Genomic DNA, 12,603 nt, shown 5'->3' on the forward strand with positions numbered 1-12,603 from the left:
AGGGAGGGAGGTGGGGAAGGGAGGGAGGGAGGGAGGAAGGGAGGGAGAAAAGGAAAGAAAGAAGGAAGGAAGGAAGAAGGGAAGGAAGGGAGGGAGGGAGGGAGGGAAGGCAGGCAGGCAGGAAGGCACAACGCTTAGAAAAGGGAGGGAGGGAGGGAGGAAGGAAGGAAGGCAGGCAGGCAGGCACAACGCTTGGAAAAGCAGGTCCCTGCATTTGCCCTGGCCTGAAAGGCAAGGCTTCCCAGCTCCATGGAGAATGGATGGAGAATGATTCCCTCCAACGGGCTGTGATGAACCAGACAGCCCTGGGGGGTGGCCCTTTTCAGCTCTGAGTCACTCCACATCAATCACCTCACCTCCTAGTCTCCTTCCCTCCACACCTTCATCCTCCCACAAACCAGGGGGAAAATTCACGGAAAATGTGGCAGGGCGGCCATTTCATCCTGACACTGTTACAGTGCACAATGCCACGCCCAGCCACACATCTATGCTGCAGTCCTACCCCTACCTCCAAGCGACGCCCTGGGCTGAGGGGGAGGAGCCCAGATGATAGTGAGGTACTCGTTACACAGCGGGAAGAAACCTGGGTAGCAGAAGCTATAAGATGTGGGACGAGAAGCTTGAGCATTTCCTCCACCATAGAAGGGCAAGAAAGAAAAGGACATTCTGGGGCAGATGGGGACAATTCAAATGCCAGTGGGGACCAGCCAGGTTGCACAAATGAGGGAAGGAAGGTCAGCCCGGGGCACCCAGCAGGCAGTGGAGGCTACTGTGATGATTTATATCGCAGACACCCCATAGTGGGTGCCCCTTCTCTGCTCCAGCCAGTTTTGCCTTCAGGAATGTGGCCCGGATCTTGAGAAGCCAAAATCCAGATTTTAATGTAAAATCCCCCAATTTTTAAATGCAGGCAAACAAGCCAGAGAGCTGGACGTGGCCCAGGGGCCACCTGTTTTGCAGCCTCCATCTGGGGCCAGCAGGATGGGACCAACTGATTGCAGGAGGGCGAACTTCCAGGCTGGTGACCCTTATGGCATAGGCACATAGTAAGCGCCTGCTGTATGTCCAGGATTCCACCTCTAGCCAAAACCTCCCTGGTGTGGTTGTGACGAAAACTCCACTGGCCGAGCGCGGTGGCTCACACCTATAATCCTAGCACTTTGGGAGGCTGAGGTGAGTGAATCACTTGAGGTCAGCAGTTCAAGACCAGCCTGACCAACATGGTGAAACCCCATCTCAATGAAAAATACAAAAATTAGCCAGGTGTGGTGGCCACACATGTAATCCCAGCTGCCCGGGAGGCTGAGGTGGGAGGATCACTTGGACCCAAGAGACGGGGGGAGGTTGCGGTGATCTGAGATTGTGCCACTGCACTCCAGCCTGGGCGGAAGAAAACTGCAGAATGTGGGAAGCAGGAGCAAGGTGGATTGGCCTGGGGTGGGGTACTCACAGGTCCCCGACTGCAGGGTCAGTACGATGACCAGGGGGCTGATGACCAGATGCAGACAGTTGAGGGGCCGTTTCCAGTTCCGGTCATCCTTGTCCGGGTCCACGACGGGGACGGTGAGGAGCAGCAGGAACTCCACGGGCAGCTGTCAAGGGGGCGAAGATGGGAGGGCGTCCATAGGGAAGCCTGAGTCCCAGCCAGCCACAGACGGACTTCAGTGACTCAAGAGCTTGGCCGTTTGTTTTCGAGCGCCAACTGTATGCAGGTCCCAGGCTAAGCGCCTGGGTGCTTCTGGCTAAGCGCCTGGGTGCCTCTGGCTACTGGCACAAATGACCACAAACAGAGTGACTCTCAACAGTACAAATGTCTTCCTGGACAGTTTTGGAGGGCAGAAGTCCTGAGGTCAAGTGGTCAGCAGGGGGTGCTCCTTCTGGAAGCTCTAGGGGAGCATGAGGGTCCTTCCAGCTTCCAAGGGCCACCTGCCTTCCTGACCCCACATCATTCTACCTGTGGCCACTTCCCAGTCTCTGACTCTGCCCCTCCTGTCTCTTTCTCCGTGCCAACCCTTGTGATGACACTGGGCCACAGGATAAGCCAGGCTCGTCTCCAGATCTTCCATCATGTCTGCAAAGGCCCTTCTGCCGTGACTGCAGCATCTTCCCAGGCCCAAGGGGTTGGGATATGGATGTCTTTGGGGGCCGCTGGAGGGCAAAGCGCCAGGTCAAGTCATCAGCCAAGCTCCATGCCTCAGTTTCCCCATGTATTCTGAGAGGGTCTCAGCGGACCCCAGGCCCTCCCTCTCATACAGCTGGAGAGGGTACAGTAGCCACTGTCTTCCCGCTGTCACTAGGCTGTGAGCCTGGCTCCAGGCCCCCTCCTACCTTGAACACCTTGAGGGCTTTCCAGTACGCTGACTTCCTCCTCCACTTCATATAATCCAGGGGGTTGAGGGCCCGGGCCAGGATCTGAGCCGTGGTCTCCTGGTAGAACAGTAGCGGCCGGTACTCGTCACCTACGTGTAGGGGGTGGGTGGTGAGGTGTGCTTGCGGCTGACCTGACCTCCAGGAAACCCTCCCTGCTCCCACCCCACCGGTCCTCCCAGCCCTTGGGGAGAAGGCAAAGCCCAGTGCCCAGCAGAGGGCAGGTGACCCTGGCCCTTGGCTCACCTGAGCTGCAGTGAGATATAGGGCCGATTTGCAGCCTCATTCCTGGAACCCAGGTCTTGGAAGGCTCCATCTTTCTACCCCAGCCTTGCCCTGGGACCCCCACTCTAGCTAAGCACAGGGCGTGAACTCACCATAGTCATAGCTGTTGGTATTAGAAGATACCCGGTCCTCCTCGGAGTCTGAAAGGATCTCTGCAGGAGACAGGCTCAGCTGCAGAACCCAGACCGTTCTCAAGGGGCACCGCTGGGACAGAGCAGGGGTAAGCTGCAAGCGTCCAGCCATCTTATTTACTTAGTTGTGTGGGACAGGAGCTTTCTCTGGAGTGACGTGATCACGGCTCACTGCAGCCTTGACCTCCTGGGCTCACTCGATCCTCCCACCTCAGCCTCCTGAGTAGCTGAGACTATGCCCAGCTAATTTTTAAAAAAATTTTTTAGAGATGGGGTCTTGCTATGTTGGCCAGGCTGGTCTCAAACTCCTGGCCTCAGCAGTCCACCCGCCTCAGCCTCCCAAAGTGCTGGCATTACAGGCCTGAGCCACTGCTCCGGCCATGTCCAGTCCCTCTTTATTTTGGATTTCTAGCAGTTTACATGCGTGCTCGGGAATTCCTGCACAGTGAGAAAGTCTAATTCACCAAACACGGCCAAACGGAAGCATGCAGCTATAATGCTAAAGTTAACAGAGGCATCTGAAGACACAACTCAGACATTCACTGACTTCAGTGTTGTCTTTTTCAGAAACTGGAACCCATGCTATTTTTCTCTTCTCAGGAGGCCTGTGGATGCTGAGGCCTGGGGCCTGTAAGGAAAACGGCCCTCCTAGAGTGAGGAGTCCACTCTAGCTCTGATGCTGCCTTTGAGTGTGTTGTGTGTGTGTTATGTATGTGTGTGTATGTATTTGTATATGTGCTGTGTATGTGCATGTATGTGTATATGTACTGCATGTTGTGTATTGGTGTATTTGTGTGTTGTGTATGTATGTGCATGTATTTGTGTTGTGTGTGCATGTATTTGTTATGTATGTGTACATGAGTTTGTGTTTGTGTATGTTGTGCATTTATGTTTTTGTGTGTGTATGTGCATGCTTGTAATTGTATGTTTGCATGTATGCGCAAGTATCTGTGTTGCATGTGTGTGGTGTGTATATACATATTTGTGTGTGTTATGTGTGTGAATATACTTGTGTATGTTGCATGTGTGCACATATTTGTATAGTGTGTGCATGTCTCTATGTGCACTGCATGTCTGCATGCATATATTTGTGTGTTGTGTGCACGTGTTTGTATATGTGTGTTGTGTATCTGTGTATGCATGTGCATGTATGCTTTTGTTTCAGATGTGTATGCATTTGTGTTGCACATGTGTACATGTATTCATATATATGTATTGTATGTACACATATTTGTTGCATGTGAGCATAAATTTCTGTATATGTGCATGCATGTTGCATGTGCGTGCATATATTCATGTGTTGTGCACACATATTTGTGTATATGTGTGTGTAAGTGTGCATATATTTATATATATGTTGGGTGTATGTGCATGTATTTGTGTGCATGTATGTGTGAGTTGTGTGAGTGGGTGTGCATGTATATGTGTGTAAGCTGCATATTTGTATATCTATAAATGTATATGTGAGTTGTATATCTGTGTGTGTTGTATGTGTGTGCATGTATTTATCTATGTTGGATGTATGTGTGTGCATATATGTGTGTGAGTTGTATTTGTGTGTGTGCATGTATGTGTGTGTGCATGTATTTGTCTAAGTGTGTGAGTTGTGTATTTGTATATATATGTGCATGTATTTGTATGTGTGCATGTATTTGTTTATATGACTATGTTTGAATACTATTGATTTCTTTGTAATTATTTTTTAGTTCTCGGTGTCCCTGTCATGGCAGCATTTGTGTTTTACCCTGAGAGTGCTGGGAAACATCAGGGCAGGGAGCAGTGTCGATTCTTAGAGAGATTGCCCTAGCAACTGCATAGAGGAGGAAGGAGCACACTTGAACCTGCAGAAGATGAGGATGCTCATGGGCACCCATGGAAGCATAGAGGCAGGACCTCAGCAGGATGAGTAGAGAAAGCATAAAGAGGTCAGGCATGGTGGTGCACGCCTGTAATCCCAGCACTTTCGGAGGCTGAGGTGGGAGGATCATGAAGTCAAGAGATCAAGACTATCCTGGCCAACATGGTGAAGAGGAGATGAACTTGGTGGGGACAATGGCCTCAAGAGACCCAGGGCAGCAGTGAAGGGCACAGAGGCTCCCAGTCCCCGCTGGTCCTCTCTGAGGTCCGATGCAGACACCTACCTGGAGTAACTGGCATGGAATAGACCAGAGATCCTCTCCGTTGCCATCGGTAGATCCAGGTACAGAGAATCACAGTGACCACATAGAACACATACAAGCCCAGGTACCCTGCAGACACGGTGCAGGCCGTCACCAAGTGGTGTCCTGGCTGCAGGCCCAGAGAACAAGGGCTGGCAGCTCTATCTATCACTGGTGTTAGTGGTGGCAATATGTGTCAGCCCAGCCCGGTACCAGTGGGCAAATTTGGCCTTTTCTCTGAGCTCCCCACTCCTTCCTCCCGCCTCCCAGGACCATCTCCCTTCCTGTCTCTCTTGCAATTGAGGAGGTAACGCCAGGCACAGCAAACGACTTCCAGGCCGCCATTCGAGCACTAAGGGTCGGTGTCCCACTCCGTGCCCTGGGAGGAGGCAGCCCTGCAGCTCTGGCTACAGCCAGGTTCAGCCAATGGGAGGCCAGACAGGAAATCGGAAGCTTCGGGAGTTTGGAGTGTTTCTTCCTATTCCTTCCCTGCTGCGTGTCTCTGGCAGGGCCTGTGATCCTCTTCAGTGCATCTCCAGCCCTCCAGCTCTCAACGGGCTCCGCCACCCCATTCCCTGCCCCTTCTGCCACGGGGGATGGGTGTGGTCACAGCTCCCACTGTTGCTGGCCCCTGGGTATCTTGCATCTCAGTGTCCCTTGTGGGTTTCATTATCCTTCTGCACGAATTGTGCCTCCATTCATCCCCCTGGAGCCATCTGCAGGGAGCATGCTTGCTGTCACCATCCGGGTAGCCCCAGTTAGATCCCCCTGTACTGCTTGTTAAAATTGGAAATTATGAAACTTTTTTTTCTTGAGACAGAGTCTTGCTCTGTTGCCCCGGCTGGAGCACAGTGGTACAATCATGGCTCACTGCAGTCTCGAGCTCCTAGGCCCCAGGGATCCTCCTGCCCTTAATTCCAGAGTAGCCGAGGTCACAGGAACACATGCCTAGCTAATTTTGTTTTCTTTTTTGTAGAGATGGAGTCTCACTATGTTGTCCAGGATGGTCTCAAACTCCTGAGCCAAGGTGATCCTCCTGCCTCAGTCTCCCATAGTCCTGGAATGTTAAATGTGAACCGCCATGCCTGGCCAAAAAATTGTGAAGCTTTTGAATATTCCCTCCCCAGCCGCCGGCTCTGCCAGGCCTCTTTGGTTATGTGGCCCGCATGTTCCCATTTTTTGCTCAAGCCAGCTTGAGAAGGGTTTCTGTTGCTTGTCATCAAATCAAGACCCCCACTGATCACCCCTCACATCCCTCTGTCCCAGGCACTTCCTAAACCTCCTGCCCATCAGTCCTGGAATCTCCCACCTGAGCCCCACAGCTGCTCACCCAGAGCCCACGGCAGTGTGACCCTGCCATGGAAGAGCATGATGAAGGTCAGGAACACAGCCACCATGTAGAAAACGATGTCCCTGAAGAAGGGCCTGGAGGCAGCCATGAAGGGGTGCAGGATGGTGATGCCTCCGGCCACCACCGTGGTAACCAGCACACCAGCGCCTGGGGAGATGACGCCAGATCTCAGCTGCCCTGCACCCTCTCCTGCTGCTTCGCCCGCCCCCCTCACCGGGGCTGCCCTCACCAAACAGTGCCCCGAGGGCCAGGCCAGCTGTGTGTGGGTCGGAGAAGGCCACCAGGGCACTGAAGATGTCAGGTGCACCATTTCCAAATGCCAGGAAGGTAACACCATGGGGGTGTATGTCAAGGGGGGCCAGGGTCGCAGCTGCAGCCCACCCAGGCCTTACCTGGGCCATGTGCCACCACCCTGTCCCCCAGCCACCCCACAACTGCCCTCCCTCCAGGGCACAGGACACTGGACAAAAGGATACTGCCACGTTGTGGGAGAGCTTGAGCGTGGTGGAAATGGCCGACAAGTTGGGGCAGAAACTATGGAGAAAAAGTGGACAGGAAGCATTTCCATAGTGACCTATCCTTCCCCCAAACCCAGGGTGACTGAATGTCAGGCTCCTGGGGCCCCTCCTCCCAACGATAAGCCGGACCAGAGCCCAGGCCCAAACTCACAACTTGGCCGCGGTGACTCCCAGAATCAGAAACAGGTAGAGCAGCCAGGAAACCTGGGTGGGCAGACGGCGGGGAAGGGAGAGTCAAGTCCAGCCGGGGCCACCAGCCCCTCTCACCAGCCCCCCGGGGCAGGGCCTCACATAGAGGGTGACAGCCAGAGGGAGGAGGCGGGGAGGGAAGTGGCAGAAGATGCCTTCCAGGTAGTCCAGATAGCCCCCATCACTGTGGCAGTCAGGGTTGGTCCGGATGAAGTCACAGCGGTCAGAGACATTCAGGCCACACACCTTGCGACACTGCAGGAAGACAAGGAGGGGGACATCAGAGTCAGAGGCCTCCCCGAGGACTGGACTAGGCCTATCTAAGCAGCTAAAAATAATGTCCCTCCAGCCTGGTCTCCAAGGCCATCATACCCTCTGGGTGGCAACTAGGCAATTTAAATTTAAAAAATAAACATCTGTTTGAAATTGATACAAGTAATTTATGAATACATTTTTTAAAAAAATAATAAAGATTTCTAAATTCCGCTTTCTTATCCCTGCCCTCCATAATCTCCCCCCTCCAGTGGTTCCACCATAATTAGTTTGAAGCACATCCTTACAGACATTTCTCAGATCAATTACATTTATACATATACCCTATTACACACTTTGTTTTGTTTAATAGAAATGGGTCCATCCTAAATCTCATTTCTATAATTTGCTCTTACCATTTTATACACACACATACACACACACACACACACACACACACACGCAAACACACATTAATACACAGAATTTGAAACATACCATAGTGATTTCTATATGTCAAGCATAGTGCTAAGAGCTTAAAATGTATCTCAATTAATCTGTATAATAATTCTTTGAGGGCTGGGTGCAGTGGTTCATGCCTATAACCCCAGCACTTTGGGAGGTTGAGGTGGGAGGATTGCCTGAGCCCAGGATTTCAAGACCAGCCTGGACAATATAGCAAGACCCCATCTCTGCAAAAAAAAAAAAAAAAAAAAATAGCTAGGCATGGCGGTGTGCATGTGTAGTCCCAGCTACTCAGGAGACTGAGGTGGGAGGATCGCCTGAGCCCGGGAAGTTGAGGCTTCAGTAAGCTGTGACTGCAGCACTGCATTCAGCCTGGGCAACAGAGATCCTGTCCCAAAAAAAAAAAAGTATCTCTACTCTCCACAATAATCGAGGAAGGAACTACTATCATGCCCATTAAATAGATAAGGAGACTGAGACAATGCCCGTGTGCACTCAATGGGAGAGTCAGGGTTGGAACCCAGGCAGTTTGAAGCACCAGAACCCAGTGTTCTCCCCTGCCTCCTGAGGAGTCTTTTACCATAGCAGAGTATTTCGTACTATGGGTGATACATCACTGAGATAACCATGTCCCTACTGGGCAATTGGGTATGTCTAATTTTTCAATATAACCAGTGAACTTCTTCACACATGACTCTCTGAGCACGTGAGAGAAAAACGTTGTTAGAGGGGATTTGAGAAGTGAAAGTGCTGAGTCAGAGGGCATTCAGGTCTGGGTTCCTCCAGAAGCTGACTCAGACAAAGACTGAGATAGAATAGTGTGTTTGGGAAAGTGAAGGAACACAAACACAGAGAAAGGGAAGTGAGCTCGGGTGCGGTGGCTCGTGCCTGTAATGGCAGCATTTTGGGAGGCTGAGGCTGCAGGATCACCTGACCCCAGGAGTTCGAGACTAGCCTGGGCAACAGGGCAAAACCTGTCTCTACAAAAAATTAGCCGGGCTTGGTGGCATACGCCTATAGTCTGAGCTATCACCTGAGCCTGGAAGGTCAAAGTTGCAGAGAGCTAGGATTATGCCACTGCACTCAGCCTGGGTGACAGAGTGAGATCCTGTCCCAAAAGAAAAAAAAAAAAAAGAGAAAGAAAATAAAATAGGAGAAAAGAAGTGGTACAGAGAGGGGATAGCTGCCATTGAAAGCTGGGCTGAGCCGGTTACCACCACCATGAGCTTCATCTGGGAGCAAGGGAGCTGGGGTATTTATACACCAACTCCCATCAGCCACTGGGAGAGGATTGCTGGATGGAGGTTTTAGTTCCCCGGCACCTCTAGCTTACTACACTTATACGTGGTTCTAGAACAAGAAAATGGCAACTGGAAGTCAACAAATGCCCAACAAAATAGTAGTCCAAAAGAAATTGTCGAGGTCCTGACGGGGGATCTTCAACATTGCTGGATTTTGCCAGAATGCCCTGCCCAAGTTCTACCTGTATTCACTCTCCCCAGGAATGGGAAATGAGCAATTCTCACAAGTCTGCACCAGCACCGGCTACGAGCAGCCGTATGATGAATGTGATAGGAATGTCATGGTTAAACTGCAAGTCTGTCCAGGTGCAGTGGCTCATGCCTGTCATCCCAGCACGCTGGGAGGCCGAGGTAGGTGGATCACTTGAGGTCAGGAGTTCAAGACCAGCCTGGTCAACATGGGGAAACCCCATCTCTACTAAAAATACAAAAAATAGCCAGGCATGGTGATGTGCACCTGTAATCCCAGCTACTCAGGAGGCTGAGACAGGAGAATCATTTGAACCCAGGAGGCAAAGGTTACAGTGAGTCAAGATCACACCACTCCACTCCAGCCTGGGTGACAAAGTAAGACTCCATCTCCAAAAAAAAAAAAAAAAAAGTTAAGACAGTAAATTTTAGGTTATGTATATTTCATTATACTTTTTTTAAAGCTTTGTCAAACCACAGTTCCACCTCCTCCACAAGCCCTCTCTCAACTCCCACCAACACCAAACTGGAGGCAAGATTTCTTATCTCTGAGCCTCTGGCCTTCTCACCAATTTTTGCTAAGAGCTCTGCCCACCACACAGTATCCCCTGAGCAGAGGCTACACCCCCTCAATCCCTCTACAGTGCCGTGCCCTCAGAAAGCACACGCCAGTGGGGAAGACAAAATCAGTGGTCAGGGACACTGGCTCATGCCTGTAATCCCAACACTTTGGGACGCTGAGGCAGGAGGATCACTTAGGCCCAGGAGTTTGACACTAACTTGGGTAACATAGTAAGACCCATTACAAAAAAATTTAAAAATGAGCCAGCATGGTGGCACACGCCTGGGGTCCCAGCTACTTCGCAGACTGAGGTGAGAGAATTGCCTGAGTCCGGGAGATTGAGGTTGCAGTGAGCTATGATGGCACCACTGCTCTCCAGCCTGGGTGACAGAGCAAGGCCCTGTCAAAAAAAAAAAAAAAACAAAAAAAAAAAATACCCAAATGCTTTTTTTTAGATCAGGACAGCCTGAGCATAATATCCACTCAGCCACTCAATTCGACTTTTTTTTTTTTGAGATGGAGTCTTGCTCTGTTACCCAGGCTGGCGTGCAACGGCATGATCTCGGCTCACCGAAACCTCTGCCTCCCGGGTTCAACTGATTCTCATACCTCAGCCTCCCAAGTAGTTGGGACTACAGGCACCCGCCAATACACCCAGCTAATTTTTATATTTTAGTAAAAATGGGGTTCACCACATTGGCCAGGATGGTCTCAAACTTCTGACCTCAAGTAATCCACCCGCCTTGGCCTCCCAGAATGCTGGGATTACAGGTGTGAGCCACCACGCCCATCCCCTTTTCTCCTTTGAGACAGAGTCTCGCTCTGTTGTCTACGCTGGAGTGCAGTGGTGTGATCTTGGATCACTGCAACCTCCACCTCTTGGGTGCAAGCGATTCTCCTGCCCCAGCCTCCTGAGTAGCTGAGACTACATGCATGCAACACCACACCTGGCTAATTTTTGTGATTTTTGGTAACGACAGGGTTTCACCATGTTGGCCAGGCTGGTCTTGAACTCGTGACCTCAAGTGATCCGCCCACCTTGGCCTCCCAAAGTGCTTGGATTACAGGCATAAGCCACCACACTCGGCCAGCTCCACCATCTAAGAGCTGCATCTGTAGCAGCCCTCCCTCTCTTTAAGCTTCAGTCTCATTTGTAACACAGGACTAATTATACCAACCCCATTGACAGAGAAATCAAATGAAATTACAGGTGTTCAAATTTGCCCTCCTCAGAGGCTTTCTGTGTAAAGCAGTTACTATCCCATCCCCACTGTTAGCACCCAATTTTTGCCTCCGTAGCAGTTATCACAATCTTTATTTTGTTCATTACCTTGTTTACTGAATTTTATTATTTTAGAGAAAAGGTGCTCTGTCACTCAGGCTGGAGTGCAGTGGGGTGATCATGGCTCACTTCAACCTCGAACTCCTGGACTCATGTGATCCTCCTGCCTTTGCCTTGAGGAGCTGGGACTACAGGCATGCATCACCACGCCCAGCTAATTTTTTTAAAATTATTTTTTGTAGAGACGGAGGTCTATTTTTTGTAGAGACGGAGGTCTATTTTTTGTAGAGACGGAGGTCTCGAGGGCTGGGTGCAGTGGCTCATGCCTGTAATCTAGGCATTTTGGTAGGCCAAGGTGGGCAGATCACCTGAGGTCAGGAGTTCGAGACCAGCCTGGCCTACATGGCGAAACACTGTCTCTACTAAAAACACAAAAATTAGCTGGGCGTGGTGGCATGCACCTGTAATCCCAGCTACTCAGGAGGCTGAGGCAGGAGAGTCGCTTGAACCTGGCAGGCGGAGGTTGCAATGAGCCGAGATCGTGCCATTGCATTCCAGCCTGGGCGACAAGAGCGAAACTCTGTTTAAAAAAAAAAAAGAAAAGAGAGAGTTGGAGGTCTCGCTACGTTGCCTAGGCTGGTCTTGAACTCCTGGCCTCAAGCCATCCTCCCACCTCAGCCTCCCAATGTGCTGGGATTGTAGGCGTGAGCCACGAAACCTGGCCTGAATTTTTCCGTCTGCATTCCTGTATTTTCCCTGAGCCTGGCCTGTGGCAGGGGTTTAATACATTTGTGTTAATGGCTGCTTGAATGACTACATGATTTTGTGTAGCCTTTCCAACACTCGTGCCCGGCAAATGGAATGATTCCCCTTTAACACATGGGTGAGCCAAGGGTCAGCAAACTTCAGCCCCTGGACCACATCCAGCCACCATCTGACTGTGCAGAGCCTGCAAGCCAAGAATGAGTCTTAGATTTTTAAATGACTGGGAGACATAAATTGAAACAAGAATTTTTCATGGCATGTAAAATTATATACAATTCAAACTTCTACATCCATAAATATGTACTGGGCCACACCCATTCATTTACGTGCTTTCTGTGGTGCTCGGGCACTGTGAGGCAGTGAGAGGTTGCAGAAACCATGTGGCCCACAAAGCCGAGAACAGTCACTGTGTAGCTCTTACTGTAGCTTTCTTTCCTTTCTTTTCTCTTTTTTCTTTTTTTGAGATGGAGTCTTGCTTGGTCGCCTAGGCTGGAGTGCAGTGGCATGATCTCTGCTCGCTGCAACCTCTGCCTCCCGGCTTCAAGTGATTCTCCTGCCTCAGCCAAGGAGCTGGAATCACAGGCGTGTGCCCCATGCCTGACTAATTTTTGTATTTTTAGCAGAGACGGGTTTTCACCATGTTGGCCAAGCTAGTCTCGAACTCCTGGCCTCATGTGATCCACCCACCTCAGCCTCCCGAAGTGCTGGGATTACAGGATGAGCACCGTGCCCTTTCTTTCTCTCTCTTTCTTTCTTCTTTCTCTCTCTCTCTCTCTCTCTCCCTCCC

At 50.8% G+C, this 12,603-nt stretch overlaps 1 protein-coding gene across 6 annotated transcripts in view; it reads right to left on the reverse strand.

Annotated features, from left to right (window-relative positions):
* Positions 1-12,603, reverse strand: part of SLC8B1 (solute carrier family 8 member B1) — a 38,494-nt gene that overhangs the window by 16,149 nt on the left and 9,742 nt on the right. For 4 of the 6 annotated variants that reach the window (XM_037743805.1, XM_037743789.1, XM_037743793.1 and 1 more), the window contains 9 exons: positions 7,103-7,255; positions 6,963-7,015; positions 6,770-6,827; positions 6,523-6,628; positions 6,273-6,440; positions 4,925-5,032; positions 2,745-2,804; positions 2,329-2,459; positions 1,451-1,592 (listed from right to left, as the gene is read on the reverse strand). In XM_037743805.1, the coding sequence (XP_037599733.1) occupies positions 1,451-1,592; positions 2,329-2,459; positions 2,745-2,804; positions 4,925-5,032; positions 6,273-6,440; positions 6,523-6,628; positions 6,770-6,827; positions 6,963-7,015; positions 7,103-7,255 (979 nt within the window). Of the gene's footprint in view, positions 1-1,450; positions 1,593-2,328; positions 2,460-2,744; positions 2,805-4,924; positions 5,033-6,272; positions 6,441-6,522; positions 6,629-6,769; positions 6,828-6,962; positions 7,016-7,102; positions 7,256-12,603 lie in introns of those variants that run through there. The other 2 variants (XM_037743817.1, XM_037743814.1) reach the window with 2 other exon arrangements.

Source organism: Cebus imitator, unplaced genomic scaffold (genome assembly GCF_001604975.1).
Source record: "Cebus imitator isolate Cc_AM_T3 unplaced genomic scaffold, Cebus_imitator-1.0 Scaffold8, whole genome shotgun sequence".
In the NCBI taxonomy this organism is placed as follows: Eukaryota; Metazoa; Chordata; class Mammalia; order Primates; family Cebidae; genus Cebus; species Cebus imitator.